Here is a 17,007-nt window from a genome sequence, read left to right on the forward strand (position 1 = left end):
TGAGTCTATGTAAGCTAGACCACCATTGAAATTCGATTTATCGAAATTTACTAAGTTAGGCAATAAACATTGAGTACCATTCTTGAAGAGTACTCGTCACAGTCTTAGGATGTAGTAAATTTAAGTGTATGAACTGAGTTAGGACACCTTTAACCAATTAATCTGGTTTTTAGTTTCAGACTTTTATAATTATAATCATATTTCTGCAATGAGAAAGGATCACATTTAGTTTTTGCATTCAAATTACTACAGGATAAAACAAAATTGACCTAAATCATTATCAAGTGCTTGACACTACAGAAAATAGTTATCAAATTTGATATTTAGTAGCAAGTACTGGGGTTTGTATAACACAAGACAATTTTACTTGGTATGTGAATGACAATTCTCTTCACTCAGGAACGTATGTTTGTTTGTAGTTATTGTAGATGGACCTGACAAATTTGACTGAGCCATTGAAGAATAATTGGATAATGTAGAAGCAGATCGATTTCGAACACCTTTTAAGCCTGTAGATCGTTGAACACTACAATATTTCCTGAAGTTGGTTGAATTCACTTCATCTTGCTCAGCCTCAGATAGAACGCGACTAATATCCTTGACTAAAAAAAGATAAATTAAATTATTTTGTACCAATATTGTCTATAAAACACCAGTTAATTTAAAGATAAATATGTATTCAATGAACTCCGCCTGCAGTCCATCCGAGGGCTACTACCGGTCCCAAGCCCGGATAAATGAGGAGCGTTAGGCATGGTTTAGCGACCCTATCCCGTAGAAAAGCTAACTCGCTAAAAAAACGCTAACCAGAAAAAATAATTTAAACCATTTAAACTCTGCCCTGGGAGTTGAAGGAATAATTATGACGCCTCATGATGAAAGCCGAAATTCTTCGGAAGTCACGAGACCGATGCACCTTCTAACAACCAGAGCAGCACTCTTTATAGGTACATGGAACGTCCGGAAAATGTGGGAGACAGGAAAGACCAGCCAAATAGCAATGGAAATGAGGAGATACAACTTGGCAGTACTCGGAATCAGCGAAACCCATTGGACACAAGCTGGACAACAAAGGCTAGGTACGGGAAAGATGCTGCTGTATTCCAGTCACGAAGGAGAAAATGCTCCACACACTCAGGGAGTTGCTCTAATGCTGTCCAGAGAAGCACGAAATGCACTTGTAGGATGGGAATCTCATGGACCCAGGATAATCAAAGCATCCTTCAAATCAAAGATGTGGGGGATCACAATGAATGTTATCCAATGTTATGCACCCACCAATGATAGCAACGATGATGATAAAGATCAATTCTATGAGAGGCTTCAATCAATCATAGCTAAGTGCTCAAGAAAGGACCTCACCATCCTGATGGGAGATCTAAATGTTAAAGTCGGAGTGGACAACACAGGACATGAAGATATAATTGGACGACATGGACTAGAAGAGAGAAATGAAAATGGGGAGAGACTTGCAAACGTATGTGCATTCAACAAATTGGTTATAGGCGGCACAATATTCCCACACAAGCGCATACACAAAGCTACATGGATCTCACCGGACCAAACCACAGAGAACCAGATAGATCACATCTGTATCAACAAAAAATTCCGAAGATCAATGGAAGATGTGAAAACCCGGAGAGGATCTGACATAGCTTCAGATCACCACCTGGTTTTGGTCAAGATGAGATTGAAGCTAAAGAAACACTGGACAACTAGACAAACAGCACTACAAAGGTTCAATACAGCCTTCCTTCGAGATATTGACAAGCTCAATGAATTCAAGATAACTCTCAACAACAGGTTCTAAGCTCTACAGGATCTACCGAAAGAACAAGGAGCTACTTTGGAGGACAACTGGAAAGGAATCAAAGAAGCACTAACTTCAACGTATCAGGAGGTTCTGGGTCCTAAGAAGCATCATCACAAGGAATGGATCTTTATGGGAACCCTGGACAAAATTCAAGAAAGGAAGAACAAGAAACTAGCAATTAACAACAGCCGAACACGAGCACAGAAAGTCAAGGCACAAGCAGACTACGCAGAAGCAAACAGGGAAGTGAAGAAAAGTATTAAAGCCGACAAGCAGAAATACATGGGAGAACTAGCAACGACGGCAGAAAAAGCTGCAAGAGAAGGGAATATGAAACAACTACATAATACAACGAACAAACTAGCAGAGAGATATAGTAAACTGGAGAGACCAGTCAAGGTCAAAGAAGGGAAGACAATCACAGCGATTCAAGAACAGAGGAAAAGATGGGCAGAATACTTCGAGGAACTGCTGAATAGACCAGCCACACTGAATCCACTGAACATCGAAGCAGCCCACACAAACCTTCCAATAGATGTCCCTCCACCAACGACCGAAGAAATCAAGATGGCCACCGGACAAATCAAGAGCGGAAAAGCGGCAGGACCTAAGGATATACCAGCTGAAGCACTGAAGTCAGACATTGAAATAACTGCAAACATGCTTCACTTTCTAATCAAGAAGATTTAGGGAGAAGAACAAGTGCCAACGGACTGGAAAGAAGGATAACTCATCAAGATACCAAAGAAAAGAGATCTGAGCAAATGTGAGAACTACAGAGGCATCAGTTTGTTATCAGTACCAGGAAAAGTTTTCAACAGAGTTTTGCTGAACCAGATGAAAGACGCAGTTGACGCTCGACTTCGAGATCAACAGACTGGATTCCGTAGGGATCGGTCATGCACAGACCGAATTGCGACACTAAGGATCATCATCGAACAATCGGTTGAGTGGAATTCGTCACTATACATCAACTTCCTTGGCTATGAGAAGGCGTTTGACAGCGTGGACAGGAGAACATTATGGAAACTTCTTCGACACTATGGAGTTCCTGAGAAGATTGTCATTATCATCCGGAACTCATACGACAAACTACAGTGCAAAGTCATGCATGGAGGACAGCTGACAGATGCATTTCCAGTAAGGACAGGAGTCAGACAAGGCTATCGACTCTCCCCCTTCCTCTTTCTTCTGGTGATTGACTGGATTATGGAGACCTCGACATATGAGGGGATGCAAGGAATACAATGGACATCTAAGAATCAATCAGACGATTTTGACTTCGCAGATGACCTAGCCCTCCTCTCTCATACACACGAACAAATGCAGACGAAGACAACAAATGTAGCAGCAGCCTCTGCATCAATAGGCCTCAACATACACAAACGAAAAAGCAAGATCCTCAAATACAACACAGAGAACACCAACCCAATCACACTTGATGGAGAAACTCTGGAAGAGGTGGAAACATTCACGTACCTGGGGAGCATCGTTGATAAACAAGGAGGATCGGATGCAGATGTAAAGGCGAGGATTGGCAAAGCAAGGGCAGCATTTCTACAATTGAAGAACATATGGAACTCAAAACAACTCTCAACTAATTCCAAGGTCAGAATCTTTAATACGAACGTCAAGACAGTCCTACTGTATGGAGCTGAAACGTGGAGAACTACTACGACCATCATCAGGAAAGTACAAGTATTTATAAACAGTTGTCTACGCAAAATACTCAACATCCATTGGCCGGATACTATCAGCAACAGCGTTGTATGGGAGAGGACAAACCAGCTTCCAGTTGAAGAGGAAATTAGGAAAAGACGTTGGAAGTGAATCGGACATACATTGAGGAAATCACCAAACTGCGTCACGGGGCAAGCCCTAACTTGGAATCCGGAAGGGAAGCGGAAAAGAGGAAGGCCAAAGAACACATCATGCCGGGAGATTGGAGCAGACATGAAAGGGATGAGTAACTACTGGAAGGAACTGAAAAGGATTGCTCAAGACAGGGTTGAATGGAGGATACTAGTCTGCAGCCTATGCTCCTCCACGAGGGGTAACAGGCGTAAGTGAGCAAGTAAGTATGTATGTATTCAATGAAAATATTTTGAATACATTAGTTCTGAAGTTTATATTACAAGGTAAACATTTAGTTCACTTTAAAAATTGAAATGAAAAGTCTGGTTTTTTGCAAGATAACCAAGAATTATATAAGAATTCATTAAACGCACAAAATCGAATTTAAACCTAAAAGAACAATGAGAAATAGCCTAAAGTTTTTGAATTACTTTAGAAAAGAAAACTGATATAAAATATATTTTGTCAGTGGGATTATTCTATAAGCAACACCATAGTTAGTATCCTGTTTATAGTAAACAAAACTAAGCCTATTGATATAGATTTCAATACCTATTACTTTCAAGCAAATTCCACTGAAAAATGTTTTGATAAATCGCTAGTATATAAATGATATCTTACTTGACACAAATGAGCTCTCAAAAAATCGCCAATCAACATTAGCAATGATTTTCAAGTTGGTCATAAAGAGAGTTTTTAATGTTTGATCTATTCCCGACATCATTTTCTCTGTGACTGAGCAAAAATATAGGCTAGGACGACAAGAAACTCTATCATTGCATATCCATCTAGTATTAGACACCGAGGTTATGTGAGACCTTAAAGGTTATATACTGTACTCAATTCACTTCAAGATTTAATTTTTCTTATATAGTATAATCCGTTTATATTCACATAAACCGGTAGGATTTTCGCGATTAGAAAAAGTTCATATTGCTTTCTTTCATTTTATTTTTGTCATCTTAATCAAACGATTTTTCCAAATAAAGCTACATGCACGAGATTTTGATTTACTAATCCAACTAAAATTTTTCACCTCATTTTTTTTCATACCGGATGAGTGTTGATGACTGGTTGTTTCGATAATCGATCTGTATTGAGTACAGTGTAGCCTAACAACCTGTTCCACTTTTATAACTTCATTCCACCTAACCGTTTTATTTATTAGATTACCTGGTGAGACTCATATCCTTTTTCAATTTATTTAACAGCTTAATCTCAAAACTCTATAGTTACTTCACCTGGCTTTATTTAAGAATCACTTCTTTAATTACTTATAATTATTTTTGTAGACTATTTTCAGTTAGCGTTGAGGGATGATGAATAGCAAGTCAGAAAAATTTCTTCACTCAGTATGACTTTTAAATTTAAAATTTATTTATTTCATTAGATGGAGTGTGAAAGACAATTAGAGTATACTGACTGATGGAAATTAAAACACTAGTTTAGTTCTGTCAACGTTTCGTATTCCCGACTGTGATTAATTGAAGCATCTTTAAGATAAAATTATTTACTCAGATATCAGTTCGTCAATGCGATAGGACTGAAAATGATACCATAGTTCTTTCTAACCAGTTGAAAGACTTTATTACTATTATTATTATTATTATCTGAAATGTGACTAAATATGGATGTTGAATTACAACAGAATCTAGATACTGTTCAACTATTCAGATCGAGCTTCGTTACTCAACAGATCAAGGTAATTTGTAGTAACAGAATAGCAAAAATATATTTCAAAAATGTATAACTTCATTTGAAGAGTTCAAGTACAGTGACAACCGAATAGACTCCTATTATATCATTCAATACTATAAAAAAATGATAACATAGCAAACAGGAGTAGCACAATTTAACGTGACTTGACTTTACACCGATTATTCAGTAATTTAAATGTGATAAAGGCTGCAGTAGTCAGAATAATCATCAGTTAAGATTGTTTTTAATTTGTACATGGTGGAGAAGTCTTATTAAATCCCTCATACCCATGTGTTTTCACGAATGTAACTTTATTTTTAAAAACTTTCAGAAAACGATGGATGATAAGAGCTCAAAAAAGAAGTGATTTTTGATTCATTTCCTCCCTCTATGTGTGTTGTTTTCATTCATCAAGAAATCAGTATTCTAGCGTAAATAGAGAGCAACAAGTAAAAACGTGGTCAGAAAATAATGATCATCTCAAGCAATCTTGGGCTTCAATCAAAATTCAATAAATCATATATTTCTAAAAAACCGGACATATTATCTTGAGTGATACAGAATATACTTATTTGTGTACATGAATGCCCTTTGTGAAAATATTTAAGCTCAACGAAATGGTTAACCCGCATCTATTTGTGAGAAATACGAATCAGCTGAAAGGCTTACGAAAATATTCAGCTTAATTAGTCCTCAAATTTATTCACAGAATGGTACTGAATGTGCGATAAGTAATGAGTCTTTTCTCGTTTTTTTTAAGAGAAGTTTTCAGATCATCCAGTGCATGCACAAACATCGAAATCCGAAATAGATAATAACTGGATTAACTTACTCATTTCAGACCATGTAGTTGGAATGGGACACTTCTGCAAGGAAACTTGTTTTGACACATCAATATTGATACCTGGATCATTCGTTGAGCAATAATTTAAGAATTCCACACTTTCTAGCTGTTTTAATTCCTGAAGTATGTTATCTACAGCTGACACGTTTTTTCCTCCAGATACGTCTTTTTGTTGATCGATTGTCCTGTTATCTCCATCATTCCGTAGACTGCAAAACTCAGTCTGACAGAGACTGTCGTTCTCCCTACCGACTTGTTCAATTTCATTGTGTACATTTTGTTTTGTAGTCTAACATAAAATGGACAAAGTAGTAATATTAGTAAGCAACGCCTCTTGCACACAAAGAGTAAGCCAATTATCATAGGCAGATATGCCAAGAGTAATCGCGATGGATAAGCTTCTGTATCCTGTACTGTTTCTGTTTGAATAAACCTTAAAGCGAATTTTCACTATCACAATGAAAGCTGGAAGTTTTCATAAATGATAGTCTTTTACCAAGAAAAATTGTTAAGCTTACTCAAACCTATGCTAATAACTGAGAAGCAATGGTATTTCAAACAATCATGCTGATTTGTACAGCATCCAGTAATTACATAGACGTTTAACACCAGTAATAAACAATACAAACCTTATGCTAGACTGGTTTCTGATTTACTCAGGAAAAACTGTCTTCATGGGATTTTCAAAAACCATGTATAATTCTGATATTAGGGCATCCGAGGTAGTCAGTTGGAATCCTTTTGACCTAGGTTTGTGATAATTAACACTCGTTAGTACAGTATATTCACTTTTTGGGGGGCTGATGCTCCTCATGGTACCTGGATCCTCAACCTGATCAGCTTTAAGGACTTGGCACACATAAAGTCGACCAATACTCAGCGATGGATCAACGTCAATATTTGAGTCTGACATAGGTCCTTGAAAACAGAACTGCTCAGAGATTCGTCTCAGTCTAAAAAACATGGTGGCCCGTGTTCGAATCCTCAATGAAGCATCAATTCCCTTAAGATTGCTAGTACCCCTTGGTGACCTCGGTACATGGTTCCCCTCAACTATCTTCAACAACCTAACATCAGGAAAGTGTACACGGTGTCAAATCACCTGGACAAATGAACATATTCCAATTTAATCGGGAAACTCAGCACTATGGGCGAAAAAAACATAAAACTATGAATTAGTGATCGATCGGTGAATATTAGATTAATTTAACTATATACTATAATTTCCACCTGATGACCTAAAGCTGCATATTGAAGCTTTGATTCAACTGAAGGTTATGCGGACCTGAAGAGGAACCTAAGTATCGGAATAATGGTAAATCAGATAAATACTCCCTAACGCTTTTCCTCGAATGTATGTGGAGACAAAATACGACTAAACTAGAAAAAAACATGAACAAAGTAGCTGAATGGCTTGTCACTTTTAATCCGTGATCACGAAATAAGTAACAGATAAATTAGGAAATAAGAGTAGTATCTTCACTCATGAATAATGGGAGGTCTGTGTTTGGTCTCGAAAACGCATACCATTTGGCATTCAGTTTTTCCACTATCTGGTTACTCTAATCAGTTCTGTTTCGAAAAGTCAGTTGACTGATTGTTATTCTAGCATCTTAGTTGTTCTACCACACTTTAGGACTGCATTCTGAGATGGTTTTACAACCGTTGTTCACTGATGGTGAAAATCCTAAAGTCTACCGAACATTCGTCATTTACTGAACTGAAAATGACTGAACTCAAGTATTATTTCAATGTCTTTCTTATTTCCAAAGTGAATGTGAGTGGGACTTTAAGTTATTCTATAAAGTTTAAATATAATACACCATACAATCCCAAAAATTCGGTATTACAAATTGATCAGTCTGTCTTCTTTCAAGTAATCTTAATTTAGTGCAGGTGTAGAAACCAGTTAAATAACAGTTCATATGTTTCAAACTAAATTTGATATCACACTATGATTTGATCCTGTATTCAAATCACTAGGATATTAATTAATGGCCTGATATTTTGCCAAATAAGACATTATGTTCAAATAGAGAATATTATCTGTGCTTCTTAAATAATACAGACCTAATAAATACGAAAGGATCAGACAAAAATCAATGGTAGGAGTTATGTTTTATATGAATATAACTACTAAAATATAGTAGTCACAAGTGTCATCAAGTTTTATGCAGTAAAGCAAGAATTGTTAAATTCTTGTAGACGAAAAAATGAAAGTTTAAGTAAATCACAGAGCTTACATTAATTATTGACTCACTTTGGTCATATCAATATCAGGGTTGCAAGTCTTATATTGATTAGCTTTGGTAGGAAATATGGGCTTATTCAAAGCATTTGGTTTATCTTCATTTGTACGGTCCTTTTGGTTACCAAATGCAAGAATTGATTCAGACACATTGTTTTCTTCTCCCTTATCCTCTAAAGTTTCTTGCCTTTGTGAAATTTTAGTGGATCGATTCTCGTGCAAAATCTTAAGATTAATAATAAATGAGTTTATCAGACTGTGGTTTAAAAGGAAAATTCCTAATCATCGATCATGTAAACGAATAGTTCAATACCATAACTTGTTTCATTCTAGCACTTTAAAACTCTAAACTAAAGAATAATTATTAACCAAAGACTAGGAAGGTACAAAAAACATTATTATCAGTGTAGGGTTGTGGAAATTGTTGAGTTTTACCGAGTTCATAAACCGATTAATGTTATGCCACCATTGCAAACCTGTGAGCACTGAACGGCCGTTTTGTCCCGGTTTAGGACTCCTCAGCAGTAGCATCCACGATACCGCATGCGGGACTCAAACTCAGATTCTTGATCCCAAGTAAAAAACATCATTCACAATTCAAACAACTAGTCAAATAATTTTTTTCTATTATTTAAACGTTTTTCCGACCATTTCATTAGATTTAACTGATTATCAACTAGTATTATTTAAGATGATGAAAATATGTACTTTTCTCAGTTATTTTGGACAATTAAACCATTCTTTCAATGCAATCCAGTGAACTAATTAATCGTCAACATTGTGCTATTAGTATTTGTTTTCGCGAATATTCAGAAGTTTGTTCTGTAGATGGTGCATGTTGTGATATGATAAAGATTTATTAAGTAGGATTTAGACCTAGTAAACATGAATAAAAGCGGTTTAAATAATCCATGAATAGTTAACTGATCTTTGCTGAATAAGATATCTGATAAAGATTAGGCTAAATAGTCATTGAAAAAAATGAGCATACAAATTGTAAGATATACAAAGTCAAATAAATGGGCAATTCTTTAGTTCATTTTTTTATTTTGGTTGAATCCATAGATATTTAACACATTACCTCTGATAAAGTATGGAAGTAAAAATTTATGTTCCTACAACTTCGATTAGAATATGATTTATAAGAAATAAATGACTTAAAATTTTATCGACCGAGAATTCTTTTGGGACTACGAAGTCGAATGACGCAAAACGATTCAGTGTAAAACACTAATAAATCTTAACAAACTTATAGAACGCATATGAATTATTTCGGTGATTACTCTGAGCGTCTAAAATGGTAATTATATTCACTTTTATTAAAGTTTCTGTTTTTTCAAAACGAACTGAGTGGTTTTTATGGAGTTTTGTTCTTTGAGCTGGGTGGTTTGGTCGTGGAGCTTTCATCGTCCACCTGAGCTACAAATCTTCACCATCTCAGAACTAAGTGGTGTTACATTGATTTCACTCACGTATTCTATTTTTAAATTCAGAAGTCTTAGTTACTTATTTCTTTAGCTTGTATGTGACTATCTCTTGTAGGCTTATTATAAATTACAATTGATGTATTCTAGTGTAGAAGAAACTCGAATCTAACTTCACTTCAAATGAATATTCAGATACTGCTAAACCAGAAGTTATTAACAGATAGAAGCAAATATGTTCCTGTACGTAAATTGTAAAATCAACATTAAACAATCAAAACCAACTTTAATAGCATTTTGGTGTCGTTGTTTCCTTTTCTGTTTTAACACATTTTGACGATTTTGTAGAACTGAATGAATAGGTTGTCCATTATTTATGTTCTGTTTACTTAATCTGCGTTTTTGATCGTCAAGTAGACGATACATTACAGCTTCAGCTGCTAAATATCTTCTATGACGTCTCCAAAACTTTTGTATAACAGTCGCCGCGGAATTACGTTGATTGTCATCATGCAAAGTTGAGGTTAGCAACTTCACTGGAAAATAAATGTAGGCGAAACACAAAGTCCTATATGAAACAACTAAGTGATTTTATATACAGCTAATGGTCGAATAATGAAAAAGGTTTTAAATCAGGATCTAGTTGTCTATCATTAAATTGTCAAAAACAAATGTGTCAGTGACAATAAATTTTTATTTCCTAAATAAATTTCATCAAGTTTCACTAGAGACGATTAAGTTATCATTTAAAAGTATGCCGGTGACTATTATTTCTTTCGAAAGATCAGTTTTATAGAAATAAGCTTTCTGAATATAAACGTTTCTTTTTAGCTACTACTGAGTTCGAAAGATCAAACCTATAGCTAAGCATGAAATTCTAACTTCACATTTTTTCAGTTATTTTAGCAGAGACCATTACTATAAAATGATCGAAGTATATATTTCAAATCGGTAACGAAGATACTAAACAAATCAGCCTTTTTATTCTACAATTAACTTACAACAGTTAACGCTGAACTTTCTTTCCTTGTTACCACAGGCTATTTCGCAATTATTCACTGGCAAAAAGGCACAAATTCTTCAGCTTTCTATATTGGTATAAGATTTTTTCTTTTGAAGTATTTAGTACTGCTGGTTAATTTTAAATATAATTTTCATCTGTCCATTAATTCTAACACGGAATACTAAACAAAATTTCATTGTTATTCTGAAAACTTCAATTTTTGAAATATCGAGTTCGAAGTACCGAGGAAAATAACACGGAGGATAAACTCAAAAATCTATTAAATAAAGTTGAAAATTAAACGAAACGGCTTTCATTTTGAGCAGCTAGAGACAAAATACGTGAATAAACAACCTAATTCTAAAGTGAACTTCAACTACGGACAAAATCTTCAGATAATTAAGGGATTAAACAAAAGTCTCGAAAAGTCAATAACGTATATAATCATATAACAAAATATAAATACGTTCATTCTGAAAAAGGATTATTTGTTTAAACTTACATTCATCATTGAAGTCACTTATCTGGCGTGCAGTGTTGATTGAATTAGATGAAGGTCTAACTAAACATGGAGGTGGAGTATCTGTTTTCTCATTGATATCTGTGTATTGTAAATCACCATCATCACCTGTAACTTGCTTTATATCCATAGAGATACTTTCGAATCTTGGATTTATATTCAAGTCTAAACTATCCACTATTGTGTCTAAATTTTTTCCACCTGTGAAGTCTTCACTTTTTTTGTCTGAGCATAGTGTCAAAATGTTATCCTAACAAAGTAATTGATAATCAAACAAAGAAGGCTATTAAGTACTCGAGAATATCATGATATAAAAAACCTTTTATGATACTCAGTATAAAGAATACATGTAAATTTTGAGTTGAGTCAGTCAGTCAGTCAGTCACAACGTCGAACCTGTACGTATGCTAAACTGTTCAAGTTGCCAAAACCTATTAGCACATAGTGTTATAACTGTCAGCTCATATCCCAGAATAGTGGAGGTAGTGTAGTGAACGAGAACAACAGTAAGGACAATCAAATGCATTTAGAGGAAAAATGACAGCATTTCTTAGTCAAATCTTAGAACCATACAGTAAAAACTTCATTTGCAAAATGTCAACCAATTGTCACAGACTTGATTGTTCCTTCGTTTTCATACCAATCATTCTCTGTTCTCGTTCTCTTCTCTTCGTTCTTCCTAACCTTACGCCGCCGGGTATTTCAATTTCGATTGATGATACACACCACAATAGAAATATTATCAGTGACTATAGGAAAGATTACGCCACGTTTTGCTTTGATGGCCACTAGCTTTCTTTCAGCATGATCCTGCACTCGAAAACATCGCCTGTCGAGATAAGAGGTGGTTGGGCATACGTAACACATATCCCAACCACTTCACTTGATGGAGATTTACTACCTCATCAGTCGATTACCCATCTTTACCTAGTATTCTATTCCTAAACCGGGCATTGCTTATTCCGTGGTCCCAAAATACTCGACCAATGCCTCGTAGACACTTATGACCGAATACCAGTAACCTACGAACATCCTCTATTATTAATGGCCATATTTCACATCCATTAAATAGAACGGAGAAAACGGCTGCACAGTAAACTCCCCCTCTTGTTAGAAGGCGGATCCCTCGCCTACGCCACAAGTGACGCAAGTCGGAAAAAGCCAATCGAGCCTCCTGAATCCATGTCGAGATTTCGTCAGACACCAAACCATCAGTACTCATGAGACTCCCGAGAGAAGTGAAGCGGTTGATGTGTTCAACTACTTCAGTCCCTATCACTCATTCAGACGATGATGCAAGCCAATCCTGTAGTAATATTTTACATCTGAAGTAAGAGGACCGCATCCTAAACATGCTTGCATTGTTGCTTAAGGTGATCAGAAGACTTTGCATTTTGTCAGCGTCTTCGACACATAAAATCATATCATCTGCGCGGCTCATGACAACAAGTAAATCTCCTGTTACAAGATCAACTCCTGAAAAGTCAGACGATGAAAGTGTTATCTCTCAAAGTATGTCTATGAAGAAGTTAAATAAAACTGAAGAAAATAGACAGTCCTGACGAACACTACTTGAAGTAACCAATTCCGATGACAGTTCGCCACCGATGAGTTATATATTCTCTTACCCTTATTATTACTGTAATTGTTGACGGATTGTTGTCGGCTTTTGCCATGCAAATATATTTACGTTTTAGTTGGGCTAATTACGTGTTCTTGATCTGAGTTGTGCTGAAGTCCTGTAGAATAGACACTTGGAGGGAATCTAGTGTAGATATTCGTCTTATGCAAATTAACGCCCCATTCGTGTAGATGAGAAATCCGGCTGTTACAACGCTGTACTTGGATCCTGTATCCGCGTTCTGAAAACGCAGCATATATCGATGGCGCGACAGTCTACAGTCCTAGTCAAAAAAGCCTGTGTTCCGATCTGACACAGCGTTCGAACATTAAAAGCTTCAACACACAGTTTCGAGCGCGGTTTCAGGAGAACTCAAAACGTTAACATTGGTGGTGGGTGGTGATACAGATAAATCAGAAGCGGTTAGTCACGGGATGAAAGAATTATTGAGAGATGGGGGAGCGATTCGATCGTCAACAAGATGATCTCAGGTGGTAGTAGAGGCATGAGAGTGGTCATCACTTCCCAGTTGCACAAACCGTGGAAGGACATTTATTCTTGAGGGATTTGAAAAAGAAGTACAACTTCAACCTCAGACCTTAAGTTGTTGCTTATAGTCTTACAGTTCTCCTAACAACCTCGCTGACATGGTAAGACATAAAAGATATGCGTTTTGGTCAGTATAGTTCGGTTGAGTCATCACAATAGGCAATTCCAGCTACCGTGTCAACGTAGCACGTGTTAGTCGAAGCACTAATTTTTGAATATTAGTATTAGCTACAACACTAAACTAGAAATGTGAAAGGTCTTGTAAATGAGGGTCACTTTAACGTCGTTTTGTCACAAAGTATTCGCTCTTTGGACCTTGATGGATTAACAGTAAGAAATATATTTATCTTATGGAAAAATCATAACTATTCTCGTAATTCTGTTAATTTTTCAACTGTTATTTTGAATGAAATCGCGAAATTTATGGTAAATATGCACATTTACAGACTCGATATTTCTTTATCTTTACATATATTGAAAAACACAAATTCCCTGAAACTATATTCTACCAAATAATTTCCGTACAGTTGATACTTTTAAAGAATGCATACAAGTCTACTGAACGTAGACCAAACAAATTATTTGAAAAAATGGATTTCTAGACGACCTGATTTAAGATACCTAATTAATTAAACAACAATTGTTTTAACGGCTGAAATTCTTATCTTCTAAAGTATTTAAAAATTATCCACTGAAAAATTTACTTGTTTTATGAATTTAAACTTATGATTTAATTCAATATTTTATTTGATAAATCATCATAATCTAGAGTCTCTCAAAGTGGCATCAATACTTATTGTCGCAAACAGCCTTGAGGGAGATATAAAGGCTTGCGGCATGGGCGTTGAAGTTTCACGGATCTATAACAGTTAAGATATTAATTGGTTAATAGGAATACAGAATTCTAGACATTCTAAGAAAAATACAAATTGAATTCCTCCATCTCAGAAATTCAAGGAATATGATTGTCCAATTAAAGTTTTTATTAGACGTACTTTGCGAAAGATAACATGAATTTTCCGTCTTCAGAAAACATTGGGAAAAACGAAATATGTAACTAGAAATCATATCAATCAATATGGTGGGAAAAACCTTTATATGACGATAGACTTTGACAAGAAATACTTTATCTTTTAGTGGTCAATACTTCTGAAATCAAGAAAACAAATATCTCACTGTTTAACAGCAATCAAGCTGTGTTCAAGAAATCTCGCTATAAAATCGTGAGGATATAGTAAGTTAATATGGTGTTGCAGCTAGGTCAATTACTATTTTTACCATTTTAATTTGGTTGCTAATTGTTTTGTGAAAACTGTAGGGTCGTCATAATGGTTTAGCTACTTAAAAATGTTTGATACAATATAGCTGAGTCTTGGTCTTTCAATTGTTCTTCTAAGAAGAAATCAAACTATTTACATATTTTTTTCAAACTTTACTCAAAGCAATTATTTCTCCATTTGGATAGAATTGTTAAGTTCTTTCCTTATACAATAGATTTACATTCAGGTTGCAAGCGAATATATATTATATAGATTCTTAATTTGCAGTATAACAAAGCAATAACACTTATTAATCGACGGTGAAATAAAGTAACTGGTCCGTTTTAATATTTGACATTTACAGTTTGACATGTCATCACCAAAAGTGTCAAAAATTATGATTTGCAGGAGAATTTAAAGGTTGTAGGTATTCTAGAGTTATAACTAGAAATCAAATAAAACTTTTCATACGGAAACAGATTTTTGAAAGCCCATAAAATGATGTCTTTCATAAAATTACTTTCCAAGAGCAATATTTTGTATATTATTTTTTGGAAAATTTTCCAAGTTTGTTGAATATGTGTCACAAAATGGTCAACAGTATACACAACAATTATCTTTTGCCACCATTCAGATATTTTTACATTTTCTGCTTCATGAAAATTCAATTGTGCGCACAAAATAGCGCAATGACTATTTCAACTACTCAAGAAATTATACTTATCAAAACTTGTAAGAATATAAATCTATCCATACTTTTATTTGGAATTACCACCTCTTCAGCATAGTTTAATCAAACTTTTACCGAAAACCAAAAACATTTTAACATAAATTACGCTGCAAACTGTGAGTCAGACTCCTAAGTCGTTGATAAACCTAACCCAACATTATTTTACAATAAATTAAACTCTTTGAGTGGGGCAGTAAAGGTAGTTGGCTTGGATCAACCAGAAAGCCCCAGTTATTATGACGCAATCGTATAAGCGATTAAATGTAAAAGGAAATCAAACTGTGTTGACGAAGCGGCCTTCCAATGCCTCTAGGCTTTCAATGTTGGTCCAACATTGATCGGTTCACGATCTCGGTAAAAACTCAACAATCTCTACAATCATATATTGAAAATCGTTTTAGGTTATATAGACGGATTTTTGCTTACATCATTTTGACCGTCCCAATTAAAACCGCTGTCGTTTTGGTCATGAAAATTTGTTTCAAGCCATCTTGAAACACTTTTATCATTCGATTCACTCGGCCATGAACCACATTTACCTATCCTAAATGTTAATGAATCGGTGTGAATTGTGTTATTGAAATCGATGAGCAAGTTTTCGTCGTCGTTAGTAATTAAATTGTCAGGGGATTCCAACTTCCGTTTAACTAATGGCGCCGAAGCACTAGGAGAAACTTCTGGGCCTTGAAAGGAATTTCCATTGTTTCTAATATTTACTGTCCCGTTTCTGGTTCGAGAGTTTTCCTGAAATAAAAATTTCAAATTTATGATTTCATGAAATAATATTCAAATCTAGATGCTTATGTGTATAAAACAGTCACCAATTTTAGTTTTATGCATTCACTTCTACGTCATACTTCAGTTGAACTTCACACATCTCATGCATTTCCAAGTCATTGAAACACAATTATAGTTCGCTTGAACAAGAACTAAGGCTATATTGGGTTCAAACCTTCTGCTCAGAGGTGAAAACTCATTTTTGTTTCTTATAAATTTAAATTCATGTTTTATATCAACCGCCTAAAAAATCAAGCATTACATTTTGAACGGATGAGAAATTGATGAAATAGAAGGGGCATCGCGTATAGGCTAGGCAGCCTAAGTTGTCAGAAGGGGTTTTGTGGAGATTTAGTATGTTTTAAAGTTGAAAGCATGAGTAACTTGAAGCTAGACCACCATGAAAAACCTGGAAACACTGGACGGCCGTTTCGTCCTATTATGGGACTCCTCAGCAGTGCGCATCCACGAACCCGCACTTCAGGAAGTACATCCAGGAGCTCTAGTGAGAAGCAGTGACCAGTGGAGTGCAAACCACGTCTGTCGTGAGATAGGAACTCACTGAAGACAATTAGTGAATGGTTGCTCAACTTCGTGGATCAGTTGAAGTTAGACATTAACACCTTTGGATGCCAGCTCAGTGGTCTATCGGTTAAGGGCTTTGGCT

The 17,007-nt window shown here is 35.5% G+C and overlaps 1 protein-coding gene across 1 annotated transcript in view; it reads right to left on the reverse strand.

Moving 5' to 3' along the window:
* Positions 1-363: 363 nt before the first annotated feature.
* Positions 364-17,007, reverse strand: part of Smp_154060 (hypothetical protein) — a gene marked incomplete at its 3' end in the record, with an annotated part of 19,103 nt that continues 2,459 nt past the window's right edge. The window contains exons 2-7 of the mRNA XM_018792756.1: positions 15,990-16,307; positions 11,387-11,654; positions 10,167-10,417; positions 8,470-8,682; positions 6,198-6,498; positions 364-602 (exon numbers count right to left, since the gene is read on the reverse strand). Coding sequence (XP_018644275.1) covers positions 364-602; positions 6,198-6,498; positions 8,470-8,682; positions 10,167-10,417; positions 11,387-11,654; positions 15,990-16,307 — 1,590 coding nt within the window. The remainder of the gene's footprint in view (positions 603-6,197; positions 6,499-8,469; positions 8,683-10,166; positions 10,418-11,386; positions 11,655-15,989; positions 16,308-17,007) is intronic.

The sequence above is a fragment of the Schistosoma mansoni genome (genome assembly GCF_000237925.1).
Source record: "Schistosoma mansoni, WGS project CABG00000000 data, supercontig 0129, strain Puerto Rico, whole genome shotgun sequence".
In the NCBI taxonomy this organism is placed as follows: Eukaryota; Metazoa; Platyhelminthes; class Trematoda; order Strigeidida; family Schistosomatidae; genus Schistosoma; species Schistosoma mansoni.